This window comes from Anomalospiza imberbis, chromosome 4 (genome assembly GCF_031753505.1).
Source record: "Anomalospiza imberbis isolate Cuckoo-Finch-1a 21T00152 chromosome 4, ASM3175350v1, whole genome shotgun sequence".
In the NCBI taxonomy this organism is placed as follows: Eukaryota; Metazoa; Chordata; class Aves; order Passeriformes; family Viduidae; genus Anomalospiza; species Anomalospiza imberbis.
Window position 1 is genome coordinate 6,684,566 of NC_089684.1, and position 17,711 is coordinate 6,702,276.

A 17,711-nucleotide genomic window follows, 5' to 3' on the forward strand; every position below is an offset into this window, starting at 1 on the left:
TGTTTAGCTTTTCACTTTTCAAAGCAACTTGGAGATAAGCTGTTTTCACAATTATCCAATGCACATTATTTTTTTGCTTAGTGACTCAAACACAAAATCCTTAGCATTCCTCCTATGAAAGACTACAACAAGCATCTGCCAGCCGAATTTCTGAGAGCCCTGTTTACTTCCAGCAAGCAGCATGTTTAAAGCACTGAAACATCATCCTCCAACTTACAGCTACTGAGAACAGAGTTCAAATGCAAACCCAAAGGCAATGAGAAGACAAATCAGAATTTTTAAAATTTTTTGTCAAATGATTTTTTTTTTTTTTTTTTGCTACAGGAACTTTTCAACACTACAGAATAAAATGTATATTGCAGTTGCATCACAATGACCAGATTTCTGTATTAACCTCCACTAGCAACATCCATTTAATCCAACAGCAATTCCTCAGAAGCACAGAATCAGGCCATAGCAATCATTGCAACTCTAGAATAAACTAGGTATTTAAAAAAATATTTTATTAAAAACTCACAATCTTCAACTCATTCTATGTTTCTAGAAGAACTTCTGCATTCACAAATCCATCAAGGATTGGTGAGCACTAGAGCTCATAAGAAAGGCTTGTAAAACTGTAAATTCAGACTGTTGCCACCAAGTGATGAACACATGGGAACATGTGTAAGATCTTGAGTCCTCCTTTTCTAAAAATAGCTTTTAAAAAAAGATTTTGCATTGCAGTACAGAGTTAAAAATACTAGACCTTTCCCAAAATAAAATAATAAAAAATCAAAATAAAAGAGCTTCATGTGATGATGTGACACACTTGCATCTGCTCCTGATGTCCTACAAGTCATTTGCTGTGCACTCACAGAATATTTGTTCCTCTGGAAGTCAGCATAAGCAGTACCTGGGTGAAGTCCTCAGATTTGTAATTTATAATGGAAATAAACCCCCTATGTGCCTGTTTCCTTGTCCTCTTACCTTCTGTATTACAGATTAATTTCTACCATAAATTTCTTACAGTCTACTCTCTGCACAAGAGCAGTACATCCTCGTTCCTGATTGCGACTTCAGGGTTCTTCCATTAAACGGTGACAGAATTTAAATTCAAGCTTCTTATCTTGCAATTAGGAATGTCTGTTCTGTAATCAAGCAGTCAAAGGAAACGATGTGTGTGCAAGCACTGGCAAGAGGGAAGGATGCATTTGTGACTCTTATGTTCATCTATCGCGCCAGGTACACGTTAGTTCACTTCAAGTGGGCTGACATTTGGGTGCAGCATTCTTCCTTCAGTAAAACGATATTCTGCTTTTATGTTTCACTGAATTTCAGAATGAATGTATCTTCACAGATTTTTTTAAATTGCCTGATTTTCTGTAATATGATTTTTGATGGGGAAGAAGGAGTGGAGAAAATGTCTCCACATCAGATCATATCCGCACTACGATACACAGTTGGCAGGTTGTCCCATCTGGCATGCATTCGAGTATAAGATGGATAATTTGTCACTCTGAATCCTTTGATTCGTGAAAAGGCCAAAATCATCTCTGGAAAAGATATTTTTGCGGCTAATGATACAGGAGGTGTGGGGGAGACTGTTCTTTGAAGGCTACAAAGGCCACAATCTGAGAAGAAATAATTGGGTCTTGGCTCTTCTATTAATTAACATAGTAAGAGATTGAAAACTACAAAAATCTCTTAGGAGTAAAACATGACTTACAACAATCAGATATGAGAAGTAATTGCCCACCACTTTGCAAAATTTGATTTTGGAAGGGTGAGGGTGAGATTGGGGAACTGTAATTTGCTCTTGGCAAACAGACTGAATGCTTAATTAAACTGAACAAATGTACATTTTTGTACATTAAGGGAACAATGTTGACAGAATTTTGGCTTAAAAACCAATGAAAGAGGATAAAAAGATGGATTCATGAAATTGAAATCAAATATCAAAAAGATAAAAAATAAACTGGCTAGCATTCAAGACACAATTTTCAAGTTTTTAAGACAACTAGATTTGCCCCAAGCAAGTGGAACAGCTAAATCTGTTGATCTGTAGTTCCTGAAAGATATTTGCCTTCCTGCAATATCAGACTTTGGACCATAAGAGATTTACGTGCTTCTGTAGCTACCAAGGAAGGCTGCAAGCACTGCTACACACTGGCTGAAACAAAACTGTCTCTGACCTGAGAAAAAAAGTCAGCATGTATTTTTGTAACATGAACTTATTCTGTATTTACAGAAAGCTTGTCAAGTACCTCTATTCAGCATCACGGGCATTGTGAATTTATGGGTATCAAGCATTTTTGCTTACAAAATATTTACATGAGTATGTACATGCCCAGAAGACATTGGCAGTTTTCACTGAGAACTGGGAATCTTATTTTGTAATTTTGCAGGATATAAAACAGTCCAGCACGTGGGAAGGGAAAGCGGCTGTTTTGTAAATGATTTATTGTGGAAGGTCTGGACAATTTCAGAGTGAGGTCTGGGCTACAGGAAAAAAATCATTTTCTGTTACATTTAAACAGGCAATGTATTTCAACATGCAGGCTGCCAACATAACAGGCGTAGCCATAGCTTAGTAAGAAAATCTGTCATAAACTCCAAACTCACATATACCTGATTTGAAATGCACACAAGTACTACTAGAAAAGCTCCAGGAGGTTACCTCAGTCCACCTTCTCCTAATTGAACGTGGGTTTGTTCTCAGCAGTACGAGTTACATTTTTATTTGTTTTAGTATCATGTTAGAAAGTTACAGAGCTTCTGTCACTTCCTTGGGACAGCCTTTGATATCTTAACGTAACGTAGTTTACTGTTAAACCGTTTTTCCTAACCATGTGCCTAATCTTTCCTCTCCTTATTTTCATCCTATTACTTTTAATTGTATCCCCACACTGCATGCAACATGTTCCATTCTATCTCTGGTTATTAGCTTCTCTTTGCCAGCAATTAATTATTGCTTAGGCCACATATTGAGCCAAAATTTAATCTCTTACCTACTCCCATATAGTAATACCTCCAACCTCATAACTGTTTTCATACACATATATCTGAACAGTAAAATAAAGAACAATAAGAGAATTTGACAGGAATTTGAAGAAGCAAGATGTCTGAATTCCAAACTGATATTCCATTGATGCTATACCTAGGAATCTCTCTTTGCTGATATATTTGTAAATGCAGCTCCAACCGTACTCATGAGTCAGATCATGCTGCAGATTAACGCCTAATTAAAACTCTATGACCATTTCTCCTTAGATTTTTCCTGAATAAACTGCACTTTAGACCAGCTTATATTTTTCAGTTCTAATTTCATTTTATTAGTTTCTGGCTATACAATTAATCATCTTTTCTTGCCCTCTTCTATTAACATTTTGTCTCTAGCTGGCACTTAGAACACTTGCTATTTAGTATCATTGGGAAATTTTTAGTGCCATTTTTACTCTGTCATCCATATAACTAATGAGGATGTTAAATAAAACCAAGATTATAGGATATCCCCATGATGTTCTTCAATACAACTCCTCCTAGTTTGAACTATTAATCCTAATTTACTATCACAGAATATTTCAATCCAAACAGGTCTGAGTTGATTTTTAAAGTAACATGTTCTAGGGTCAGTGTCAGACCTGAGGACAAATTGTATGTACTGATACAACAATGACAAAATTTAATTTATCATGAATTATGAGATAAGAGATAAAACTCTCATTAAACAATGTGTAAGACAACAATGAAAATAAGGCATGTGGATACCCTCAGAGATTCCAGATGACTGAAAGTTCTGAGAATGATGAAAAGGAAAAGAAGTAAATATATAAACTTCACTGCAAAAAAAAACTGAAGAGTTTTAAAGCATTTAATCTCATGACCTCAAATGTGTTTCCTTGTGTCCTAGAACACCCTCACACCCCCTTCCCTCTCCTTTTATTCCCCAATAACCTAACCTACTAAAATGCAGTTCATTAGAGCATGGTGCTAATAACACCGACATTGTGGGTTCAATCCCTGTGTGGGCCATCCACTTAAAAGTTGTGCTCAATGATTCTTGTGGGTCTCTTCCTACTAAGAATATTCTAGGATATCAAAATAACTCCTTCTGTGAAATTACATGGCAGGTGACAGCCTGGCTGCCAAGTTCTAGCTCACCAGCACGTGCAACTTCCGTTGTGCCGTAACTATGGCAAAGCAGAGATGGAGTAAGGACTGGGAAGTGTTTTAGTAGGCACTAAAGCAGGACTACCAGAAAACCACACAAGGTACTTCCACATTGGCTAAGACTTAATTTGCCATGGGTTTTTTCAATATTCACAGGTTATTTCCAACCTTCTCACAATCCAGTTGGGTATGAAGGGAAAAATCCCATTTTCCTCTTCCCACCCTGATAGGAGCTGCAAGGGAAGAAAAGATGCCTTAGAAGTCACTAGCATCTTCCACTAACTTATAGCACAAATCCCTGTGTGCATTTCAAATCACACTTCCATTTCATTTTGCTCTTTGTGGCAAGAAAAAGGCAGAAGTGAGGCAGATTGTTAAATTATGCTGGTTATACATGAATTGTGGTATCTATGTAGAGAACATCAGAGTTGGAGGGAAAATCTGAAGAGTAAAAAACCCCTAAAAACCTCCTAATAAAATTCACATCTATGCTCTGTACATGTGTTATATCTGGTCTTTACTAGTGCCAGCCTTGAGCATTGGGCACCTGTTCCCTCAGGTACCCGAACAAAAGCAAAAGGTTCTGACCTTGGCTTCTTGACATTGTGGGATAATAAAAACAATATTTCGGTATGGCAGATCCTTCTGTATATGCTCTTCCATCAAGTTCTAATGAATCATCATGAACTAAAGTCCTTAATGTATAGGAGAATTATGCCACAGCACATTTGGTAGAGTGAGATGTCCTACAATGAGAGCTCCAAATGCAGAGAGTTCAAATACCTTTTCATTCAACCAGCTTTATTACATTATTTTTTTCTCTTTCACAAGTTTAAATTCAGAGTTGTGCTCTAGATTTCCAAATTTGTAGGAAGGCTTAGCCATTTTGAACTGAAAAGCCCATCAATCTGCAATTCCCATGTGGTTAGAGCAAAATCTTGTTTATTGTGCATTACCTGGCAGATCCTTGATCAAGGACAACTGAAAACCAGTTTATATTATATTGAATTTATTTCAGGTCTTCCCATTACATTAACTATCATCACAAATTGTTACTAAGAAACACGAGAACCGTGATGTTCAAATGCACTATACAAATGCTGCTGTGAAATACATCCTTCTCTATTTTGCATTTTCTGGTTCTCCCATAATATCTCCAATTTAGGGGTAAAAATTCTCGAGTCTGAGTTTCTAATTCAGACTCTTCAATTTCATTGTCAGCAGTAAGCATTAAATATTAACTATACCTTGTCTTCATACTCTCTGCTTAAACTAAGAATTTAGCACTTTATTTCTCATTATATTAAATTCTGTGTTAAAAGATAAGCTGCTACTAATCTCAATAAATTTCCCTCCAAATTCTGTCTAATCTGTAACTTTTCATGGAAAAAGATTAAGAAATTTATCAAAATGGCTAAATACAGATACTACATGACTTCTGTTTTTTATAAGCAGACTTAGTGACATAAGGAAGCCCTCCAACTTAATCACATTCAAGAATTCTTTCCTCCCAGCTCCCAGTTCACTCTACTCTCCCTCTCACTTTAACAACTGTTTCATTTCCCTGCATATGTATTCAGATGTCCCTGTTTATTATAAACCATTTTGCTGTTCTTTCTAAAAACAATAAATGTAATAAATAAATTGTTCTGATAGCAGTAGGCAAACAATCTGACTGCTGGAACAGTTCTCAGCTCTATAATGAGCTGCACCCTGAAGAAGAGGAACAAGTAGAATTAATCAGAGATGCTATGTAAAAGAAGAGTTGTAACTGATGGTCCTAAAATTTATCTCCTCCTGAATTTCATGACTTACTAACACACCGCTCTTAGAGAAACTAAATTATTCCTACTAAACAGTCCACAACAGTCCTCACTTGATCTGAATTTTTAAAGCTACTAGTAATACTTCCATGAAGACCGTAGCTTCTCGTGGCAAGCATCTGATAACTCATTTTACTAATTCTCTTTGCTCTTTAAGCTAATTCCAGAAAAGAAACCTAATTCCCATTGGTTAACAAAACAAACTAATCAAACCCAGCACCATAGATCAATATAATTGTACACACATATTCAGATCCTTTAAATTTTGAGTGAGCCAATCAAATAAAATACATTGGTCAAATGGACTCATTCTAAAGGAAAACAATCAGATGTTTGAATAGACTAAGAAGATGTTAATTCAACTTGCTATTCAGATAAAGTCAATATAACTGAAAGCAGTTCAATAATATAATTGTTTTCAGTCAGCACTTTTTTTTATCCCTAAATGCTTCAGCAGTGATCTCTCACCCTCTGCCAACAAAAACACTGGACAAAGTCATCTGGAATATGGCACTGGATTTACTTCGAACCCATTAAGATTAGATAGCATTGAAAGCTTACATGAAGATGCAAAAGAAAAGACAACTGGTGAAAAAAAAACCCTTCTTTCTATGAAAGTGCTACACATCCTGCATTACTTACCATTTTAGCTAAAGAAAATGCAATAATCAAATAATAGCATACTAAAGACTACAATTAAATGATATTGACTTGATAGGATAGAATTTGAGAGATCCACATACTACAATGCCATGCTACACAACCATGCATACCATCAAGTAGAAGAAAGTTGTAGCTAACTTACTAAATTCTGCTTTTCCCTGTTTTACAAAGAACATACTTTTTCCCCACCGACAGGCCATCAGCATATGTTATGAGAAACCAAGCGTTAGCAAATCAGGTAGATAATCCAAGCAATATTCATTTATGTGCTGAGTGAAAGGAATCTTTCTTCCAGTAACACAAATCCTCATTTTGCAGCTGACTGTGGAAATGGAAGTCCGCTACCTGAAGAGCTATTATCTTCTACTTAACCAGCAGAAAAGCAACAAGCCTGACTCAAATTATGGCAATCACTATACATAGAGTATATGTGCTTAGCAAGCTGAGGCACTTCTAAAAAGAAGTCTAATCTTGTGGAGAGAAAGATCATCTGACAGCAGGAACTGCAAGCACTTCTACCACACATACACTCTGAAGGGGTGAATATCAGACATCTGCAGGTAGAGGATACAGGGGAGATCAGTGGGAAGAGAGAGGGAAAAGGAAAAAGAACATATACTTGCAGAATATGCTGGGTCTTCCTCCTGCTTAGCAAAAGGCTTACAAAGAACAACTGTCTCAACACATACCACAGTGCTAACTCCTGTCCTACTTGTAATCAAAACCCCTCTGATGTTCTGTTAAAAGACTGAGACTTGACTTGACACAGGATCAGATGAAATTAATTTAGCTTGTCTGGGATGAAACAAGTTAAGGAACATTCCTGAAGGTTGTTAAATTCACTGGCAATCAACTGTTCAAAATTTCAGAAGCAACAAAAAGACTAAAATCTAGAGGAATGATGAACATTTACTAGCTTCCTAAGAGATGCACACAGATCCTCCCAGCTATTCAAAATTTTTAGCAATTTTGTCTTGCTTTTGCATTTTTCATTTATAAAAGAAGGGTTGGAGGATATAGTAACCTAAATATATTGACTTATTGAACTAAGTCAGGCTATCTTTTGGATAATGAATATATTTTCTAACAGATTTCATATTCCTAGAGATAAAAGAAAGATAGCATACCCTGATTATGACAATGCATGACCATTTTTTGAGTTCTTCCCAGATTAAATACTGAGCAAGTTCAACATGCAAAAATGAAGTTATCATTAATTTTAAAGACCTTAATCCAGTGTGTCAAATTCACATATCCTAGTGCTCTTAGCAGACTGGCCTTTTAGACACAACACCAAAACTCCACTTAAAGCTAAGAAGAGAAGCTCAAATTTAGTGTTATGCTTGGCAAAATAATTCTGTCCAATCAGCTGATGTGCAATCTGCAGAAAAATATTTCTCCATACCCCCTCTAGTGGTTCATCTGCAGGTGAGATTTTAACAATCAAAAGACAGAAATGGTTCTTAGAATTTGAAGTGGCATGTTCCAAGCTTTGCTGATCTACCTGAGAAGGGCTGTGAATTAAAAAAAAAATTATCTTCCAGGCTGCCTATGCCTACACCAAGAAAATCTGTTCAGTCATGCAACAAAAATGGAAACCTGTGGCTAATATATTTTCTCATATGAAAAGAAAAAAAAAAAGAAAAAAAAGAAAAAAAGTGGTTTCTTTGGGCACAGTGTGTAAGCAGGCACTGGTGTTTAAAGTATGTCACTCCTTTTGCTTACTGATACTGGTTGGAAGAGAAACGTGCAAACATATATCTCAGAAGCCACCACTGCCTCCTGTCATCTCACAGCTCTCTTTGGAGTTTTTTTCCACACTCTTGAGGGCCCTATCCAGTAAAAAAATCCTCCTTTCCTTCCCTTAGGAAATCACAGGAACAGTTGGAACCTGCTAAACTTGATGAGGTAGTAAAAGACAACTTTTACATTATTCTGACGCTAAATATCATGACAACTTAACCAACTTCAGTGTACCCTTTAAAAAGTACAACTAAAGGTTAGTCACTTGCTAAAAACTAGATTACATAATAAATCATTAATAGCTACTGCTTCACATAAGCATTACCTGTTAAATGACTTAAATGATCTTTTCTATTTTAGCGGTTATTTTTTACTCTTGCTTCTCTTATAGTAAAATAGAAACAATTTGTGACATTTATGGAAAAAATCAGTTTAAAATACAGAGTCATTTTGATATATTTAAGTTTTGTTAGACAATTTTTAAAGAAGATGGAAAACAAAAGGGTATTTAAACTATGGACAAAGTGTCCTCTTCTTACCATGACCTGGGACAGATACTGGATTATCACTGGTCTGTACTAGATATGAGCCGGCAGTATAGTCCTCATCTGTATCAGAGTCCTGAACTGGCTGGCTGGCATTATTACTTAATAACCACCTCTGGTTGTCATGGAGATTGGGTGATGGAGGAGGGGAGTGTAAATGTTCAGTAACTGATGGACTAGATGAGGAGGATGGCATGGGAGGACCTATAAAAAAATAAAAAGCATTTAAAATATGGGTCAAGATATCACATGAAAAACAAATAATTTATTTCTATTATCACCAAAATATGAATATTCTACTTCAAACAAGGAAAAAAGATGGACAAAGAAAATATGACGATTGCCTAAAATAAACTGGTTTAAGTGTTTTAGAAACCGTAACATAATGCCATGACTTGATATTTCAATGAACAGTGTTTATCATATAGGATTGCTTCTTTCAGTGAGACACTCCTGTCTAAAATCTACTAGTGCAATAAAGTAACACAAATAAGCAGACACAGAAACAGAGAAACAGGACAGTTTTCCAAGTTCACACATACAGGGAAACTCACCGCTGTAAATTTCTACCACAGGTTACTCTGACAGAACTTTTAGTTTTCAGCAGAGCAGTGTTTCTCAGACACATGTCATTTAAAACCTATCAAAATGTTTCACCTGTCAAACTTTTGTCCACCTGCACAAGTCATTTTAAAACACGTATACGCAATGACTACATCCCATTCCTGCATCTTGAAAGTATCTTAAAGTCATCATGGAGGAAGACAGATTTAAATAACGCCTTAGGATATCATAACAACGCATTTAGTCCTTCAATTAAACAATAATTAGGCCAGAATGCAACAGAGAAAGAATTATCTAATCTACCCTATGAATATATAGGTTCTTTATAGTCTTTATTGATCACAGATCTTACTCAGAGTAAGATTGCTGGACTACTTTTGAATAAAGTGTTGTTGTCTGTAGGTGGGGAATGTGCCAGAATATGAAGAAGCTTTATTACATAATTTATGTTAAAACCAAAATTAGATTAATCTACATGGTTATAATTCATAACTATAAATCTAAATTTAAATTAGAGGAAAAGGGCCTTTTTTTCATCATATAATGATTTGGTTTTATGGTACTTAGAAGTATAGTTATGCTGCAGAGGTGCTGTGCTTCTCACTGGCACCAGTAGCTTGAATTACCTTCCCTCCACCTCCCTTGTACCCTGGTAGAATCATGCTAATTATTTTTTTTCTTTCACATTCAGTTTATACCATCATATAGTATCTTAAATATCTCTAAAACATGTTGCTAAGTCCTTACCAATTGGCTTCATTGGGAAGAAACCTATGAAAGCCTCACCACAAACTATTCACTTAATACTTCCACATATCATTTACCCCTTTTTGTACTGAACAGCACAACATATATTATTATAATTTAAGATGCAGGCTTGGTCCTGGAAGGAAAGTGAGCACTTACTATTAGTCAAGTAGCTCCTGTGTAAAACCCAAGGTTTACAATGAGGGATATAAAAAGTATGGGGGAACAACATTTTACAGGGCTCAACTTCTGAATTTAGAGTAGGGAATGGGCATATTTTGTGGCTCAAGATAAAATGCCAACAGGTTTTCTTGCTACACTTTGATTTTTCACATGCTTGCTTCAGTAACCTGACTTTGTGGTTATTTCTTGATGCAATATTTAATGCATTATTTATGATAAAATGATTTAGGTAGCCATTATATTTCATTTTTTGAATAGTTCCAATAAAAGAAAGTAGGGGGTATAGTAATTTTTTTTAAAATCTTGGAATAAGCCTCCTTTACTTGCTTTGGACCTCTCTTAGAGGAGAGCTGCAGTAATATGTTCCAGATGTATATGTACTGTCTGAAGCAAGTCAACATTTCAGTAGTATCTTTGGACTTTATATATAGCACCTCTCAATATGCTTCCTTTCTCCTTCTCAATTTACACTCATTACCTTTCAGGCATAACAGAGCCTTGATTGCACAAATCATAATCACACAAAACACGTTGCCTGAAAACGTGTCACGTCCAAGGTTCCTTAATTGTTTTGTAAACTCCCTCATTTATTCAAAACTATTAATTGTCTCAGTGCTACATGGCTAGCTGACACTGCACTGCACTGATGAGTAGCCATCTGGAACATGCACCACTTGGGTGTCCTGGTTTACTGAATTTCTCAGCTCAGAAAACACCATTTGTCAGGTGCAGGGTGGAAGTGCAAGGGTGATTAGCAAAGCTCCCACCACTACCCCCAGCAGGGACAGATCTCTGCTACTGCAAAAATCAGTTGATTAGGGCTGTAAGACCACCAGGAAGTTACCCAACTTTTTATAAATAAACCTAATTCTAGCAGACAGGTCTTACAATTGTAGAATCATTTAGGTTGGAAAAGAATTTTAAGATCACTGAGTCCAACCTTTAACTCAGCATTGCAAGTCCACCACTAAACCATGTCCCTAAATGCCACCTCTACGTGTCTGTAAAACACCTCCAGGAGTAGACTCAGCCACTTTTCTGGGCAGCCTGTTCCAAGTTGTGATCACCCTTTAAGTGAAGAAATTTTTCCTAATATTCAAGATAAACTTTCCTGAAGCACTGCTACCTCATGTTCAGCTGGCAGTTGACCAGCATCTCCAGGTTCTTTTCTGCCAGACAGCTTTCTAGCCATTCTTTTCTGAGCCTGTAGCATTGCATGGAGTTGTGACCTAAGTGCAGGACCCAGAACTTGGCCTTGTTGAACCTCCTACAATTGATCTCAGCCCATTGATCCAGACTGTCCAGATCCCTCTGTGGAACCTTCCAGTCTCTAGCACACCTATATTCCTGCCCAACTTGGTGTCATCTGTGAGCTGAATGAGGGCACACTTCATCTCCTTCAGATCACTGATAAAAAATGTAACCAGGACTAGCCCCAGTACAGAGCCCTGAGGAACTCTACTGACTATTCACCAGCTGGGTGCAACTCCATTCACCACCACCTCTCTGGGCCTGCTCATCCAGTCAGTTTTTAACCCAGCAAAGAGGACACCCAGCCATACCATGGGAAGCCAGGTTCTCCAGGAGAATGTTGTGGGAGAAAGTGTCAAGAACTTAAGTTTTGGTAGACAACATCCACAGCCTCTTCCTCATCCACTAAATGGGTCAGTTTGTCACAGAAGGGGACCAGGTTGGTCAGGCAGAACCTGCCTTTTGTAAACACCTGCAGGCTGGGCCTGATCCCCTGTTTGTCCTGTACATGTTGCATGATGGCACTCAAGATGATCTGCTTGGCAGAGATCACCTTGCCGGCACTGAGGTCAGGCTGACAGGTCTGGAGTTCCCTGGAACCTCCATCTGGCCCTTCCTGTAGATAGGGGTCACATTATCCAACTTCCAGTCACCTGGGACATCCACACTTAACCAGGGCTGCTGGTAAATGACTGGAGGTGGCTTGCTGAGCTCTTCTGCCAGCTCCCTCAGTACCCCTGGCTCGAGCCCCATAGACTTGTGGTTGTGTAATTTGCATTGCAGGTCACTGACTATTTCTTCTTGGATTACAGGGGCTTTGTTCTGCTCCCCATTCCTGTCTCCCAGCTCAAGGGGCTGGGGACCTTGAGGCCAGCTGGTCTTACTATTATTAAAGACTGAGGTGAAGAAGGCATTAAGTTACATCAGACTCTTCCTCATCTTCATCACTGTATTTTCCCCCTTCACCCTATAAAGGATGGCTATTCTCCTTAGCCCTTCTTTTGTTGCTTTCTTGTCACAAAGTTACATGGTCTGCAGAGAAAAGGAAGCTAGCTGTAATATGAGCCAATTTTTCACAAGAACCCTAGGCCAACCAGCTGGGACACGTATTTCTGTACAATTTCATCCAGAACTGGCAGATTTTTGCAGTGAGCTCGTCTTTGATTCCAAGTGAAAAGAGAGATCGCTATCTATACTGCCATTTATAGAATAAGCTACACATTAAGAAAAAAAAAAACTTAACACACTTTCTAGAGGAATCATAAATGATGTGCATATTCCTTTCCAATTCTTTTTTTACATGGAATGAAAGGCATTTAAAAATATTTGGCAATATCCCCTCTTCAAGTTGTAACAAACACATTTATAAATCATAAAAATTATTAAGTATGAAAAAAGCCAATTAGATTGATTACAACACTTTTTCTATTCATCTTAGAAGTATACAACACTAAGAATATTTCATTCTAACAAAACCCACAAAAAATACAATTTCTGATTTTCTCCCCATTTTCCTCCTTTTGTATCCACCTAGCAAAACATTTGGTTGTTCTGCTTTGACTTTCTTGCCCGCATTTTAAAATAGCAAAAGTTCTTGTTTTTAATATGTGAACTTGATTCAACAGTAAGGTATTTTTCACAGGCAAATATACTGGATTTAAGAGTATTTCAATCTCATGTTTTAGGTCAGTTATGAGGAAGAACACACTTTATTTTGTTGGCATTTTCTTAATTGAAAACATATGACTTGAAATGATCTTTATGTACTTCAAAAATTATCTTACATGAAAATGTAAAATACAGCCAAACTCCAGCAAGAACAGATTCAATATAGCAATATGTGAAGAGATGAATAGATTTTCTAAGGATATGAGTCCCCAAAGAAAGTAAAACACAAAGAAAACAGGTTGTAAGAAGAACATTAAAAAAGAAATACACCTGAGCTAATAATGGATACATTAAATACATATGTACAAGGTAATTATGTTAAAAAAAAGGGCGGTGTTCTCTGCCACAATCAGCACTGATCTAAAACATGGCACAAATTAAAAACTGGAAGCAGAACTGATGTCACATATTCAAAAGCTCAAAGGGACAAGTATGCTAAGTGCAACCCATAAAAAGATAGCAAATAAACAGTGGGAAAGACTGCAACAATTGACTGGTAGTAAAGTACAGGAATTCCTGTATTAAGTATATTAAGGCTTAACTAAGTCTAAAGCTGAGCCTCTGTCAATTGGTGCTGCCCAACACCACAGGTATCATACCAGGGAAAGAGAGTGGGGCTGCTGCAGAGTTTGGGAAGGACTGGGGGCAGAGCAGGGCAGAGCTGTACCTTCAACCCCAGAGCCTCAGGCACGTCCACCTGGCCACAACCCCAGTTTACAGTTATGTACAAGCTGCCTTCCCTTAAAAAAAAAAAAAAAGAAAAAAAAAAAGAAAAAAGCTCTTTGAAGCATTTAAGCTTATTTACATGGTATTGCTAAGAATGAACCCAACAACTGCTCAGCTCTCATCCTCTATAGGTCACCAGTTGCTACAGAAACACTCTGCTTCAACAACACCAATGAGTGCCTGGATGAACTGCATCTCCACTAGATGTATTTTAGAGAAAGTAGTGCTAGACACTTTTAGAAAATGGCACTTAGGAGAAAAGTGAGATGGGAGAGAAGCAGTAGTAATGACCTGCTGTTGCAGGGTGGACGGGCTGAAATAGATGACCATGTGCACTTACGAAATCTTCCCACTAGATTCAAACTCTTAAAGCAGAGAGATTTTGCTGGCAATGATACTAAGAAGAAAGAAAAAAAAAACTTGTTTATTTTCTATTCTTATTATAAATCAGATTTTTCTGACAATAATTCATGAAGCAACAAAAACTTTCCTGAGCTGAAATATTACCTTAAAAATGTGTAGTTTTCATTGCTTCATGAATTTCTTTAATGCTGAACATATATCTAGATTGTCCCTAAAAACCTGGCATTAACAACTTCCATAAGATGCACTGCAAGTTACATATTTGAAAAAGTAATTTCACTATAAAAATTTGAAGGGCCATTACTTTAACCTCAATCAGGCTGCATAAATCCTATATCTAACTTATGTACAACTTCTGATGGCTGCTTAAAGCAATACAACAGTAGACAGCTCTGTTTAGGCTGTTTAGCTATGGCAGAACAATGCATTTTTCCATTCACAGTGTTGGCAGCCCTTGTCACTGAGACTGAAGAAAAAAAAATTCCTCTATCTACATCTCAAGCACACAGAAGGAGAGTCTTATTTTGAAGTGGTAAAGCGATTCTTACCGACTTCAATGTCAGTAAGAAAATGGTATTAAATTACAATTTGCAAAGTAGATATCTCACTACTGAAATTAATGGGATTTTGGCTGGTGAGTTAATGGAAATGAAGATTTCATGTTATATTAAATGGCACTACTACGTCATATAAACCCAAACCCAGACCCCATACTGTGGAAAAACATGCTATACATATAACGGATCACTAGGAATAGCTATATATCTCTATTTTGTACATTGCTGCTCACAACAGGACAAGGCAGGTTGCTATTTTTTTTATTTTTTTATTTTTTTTTAATAAAATAGTTTAAGGATCTTGTAAAACTTGGACGAGACAGGCAGTGTTTTTGAAGGTCAGAAATAACATGTCTTCTGGCTAAATTAATTAGAAACCAAAACACTTTCAAACATGAAGGACACTTACAAGCCTTCTGAATCAAGCTGAGATGACTCTTTGCAATCTGTTCTAAGACTTCCCAGTGTGCTGAAAGCTGTACAGACTCTTGTTAAAAAGGGCACCTATACCCTCCTAACAAGTTTATTGATTGCATCCCAAAATTTCAATTTCTAGTGTATGACATGCAGATTGACCCAAAAAAGCCCCTAAAAACCCCCAAGCTCCTGCACCTGGTATGTACAACCCTTAATGACTGTGTTTTGGACCTTTTCATCTCTGCATATAAAACAGTAAGTTAGTAACAACTGAGTTTTAATTTTAAACTAATTTTTCATTATGGATTTCCTGTATGCTCTCCAACCTGTATGATTTGGCATTGGCATTTATCTCTCTGCTGGATCCCACAGCCTTCTGCAGCCAACCTGCAGTGACAGTTATCTCTTAATTAATACTCTACATGCAAATGGAACCATCAAAAAGTGCTGTTGTATAGCACACAAAGAACAATTATTTATAACCAACACAGTTCTCTTTATCTATTTATACCAGAGTTGACCACTGTAGTAGCTACTGTGAAGACCTCCCCAAGGAAATACATGCATAGACAGTCTTCCAAATATATACACACATAAATAAGACTGTATGAATCCACCTACAGTGAAAAACACTGCAGTGAGAAGAAATTACATGCCAAGAACTCTTTTAAAAACAAATGCTTTCAAATGCATAGAAATGATGCTTATGATCTGTTGTGGATTTTCCATTTGGATTTTGCTTTATTTGTAAGCATAATGGATAATGACCCTTTTACCCAAGAACTACAAGGTATACTTTTGAAGTTTCAAATCCTTCTGAGTGCTGATGAACTGTGCCTTCATGTCAGATGCAAACTTTAAACACAAATGACATCTATTTTTCGTATATTTCCTCAAAAAGTTAGCACTTCTAAACAAAACAGATGTATTGACGTGTATTCTAACTCACAAAGTTGCAACTACTTCTATAGACTGTGAAAGCTAAAACTGTACCAGATCATAATCAAAGGACATTGATTTGAAAAATAAAATTAATCCATTAGAAAGCAAGATAAATAATGGCCTGAAATAATGTAATTTGTTTTTTTTTTTTTCTTCTTGGAAGCATAGTATAATAACCAGACTCGGTAATATAAAATTGGCAATTATCTTCTAAAAAAGAGAAAGATTTCTTAAGAAAAATGGTTATGCCTTAGAACGGACACAGATTTCTGAAGCAAACACTTTATGTTTTGAAGCATTTTGGTTGTTTCAAAAAGCTAACAGCTGCTGCTCAGCAGATTGTTAAATGAAAAGGAGTGCCCTGTTCTTATAAGGGTCAGACTGCATGACCGCAACAGCTCTGTCTTCAGTCCTGAGTTCAGGCAGTGCTCATTTTTGCTTTCAATGGGAGTTTTGTCTGTAAAGAAATTGCAGAATCTAAGCCTTAACTGACAGAGTATCCTAACCAAAATGCATAGCTCTTTCTTCTTACTACAGAAAAAAATTTTTTTACTATTATTAGTTTCAAAATTCAGAGCCAAGGTGTAGAGCAAAGGTTCACTCACCTAGGCACGCAGTCCATAATCTGAACCAAAACCCCAAGCATCTCTAGCACCCAGGGTTTCTTTTTTTAGGAGCTACTCTGCTCAGCTCAACTAAATCTTCCAGTTAAATTTCCCCCAATATTAATTAAAAGTTGACATGAAAAATACTGGAAGGAAACAGAGAGCTATTCGCAGAAGAGCGAAAATCTTCATTCTACTCAGAAAATCATTTTAAGTGATAGGTCTCCGTATTTTTAGAAAAACATTCATCTTTTTTGGGGGGTTGGGGGCACAGTTTTGGACAGAAGCAAGCTGAAATCAACACCAGATTGCAAAATATTCCTATGAACTCCTATCTTCACTTGAGATGTAGAAGTTCTCACATGAAAATGTCACTTCTCCATTCAGAGCCTCTGCTGGTATTCAGACCCCTCTGCCTTACGATGGGAGTCTCATACAGTACAGCCAGGACACGGAGACACCAGGTCAGCCACCGACCCCGCTGTACAAGTGGCACACTCGCAGTTTTGGCCCAGCCAAGTGCCACTTGCAACCGACTTGCAGGCCCTGGCAGCCAGCACACAGTAGCTGGAGCATCAGTGCCAGAAGGTCTCCAAGGGCTTGTAGCCCTTGGACTGTGCACGCAGGGAAGCTCCTGGGGTCCCCATCTGGCTCCTGTGTAACTTGGCCACAGACCTGGCCCTTTCCTACCACAGCAGTTGGTGCCTGCTCAAGCACAGCCAAGAGGCAGAGGTGCATGGTTGCAATGCAAAAGGCACCCGTGCA

General features: G+C 37.3%; 1 protein-coding gene across 14 annotated transcripts in view; it reads right to left on the reverse strand.

Annotated features, from left to right (window-relative positions):
• The window catches only part of TENM3 (teneurin transmembrane protein 3), a 469,046-nt gene that overhangs the window by 163,614 nt on the left and 287,721 nt on the right, over positions 1-17,711 (reverse strand). For 10 of the 14 annotated variants that reach the window (XM_068187008.1, XM_068187012.1, XM_068187010.1 and 7 more), the window contains one exon: positions 8,918-9,127. The exons of the other annotated variants lie outside the window; for them this stretch is intronic. In XM_068187008.1, coding sequence (XP_068043109.1) covers positions 8,918-9,127 — 210 coding nt within the window. The remainder of the gene's footprint in view (positions 1-8,917; positions 9,128-17,711) is intronic. 14 annotated transcript variants of the gene reach the window in all.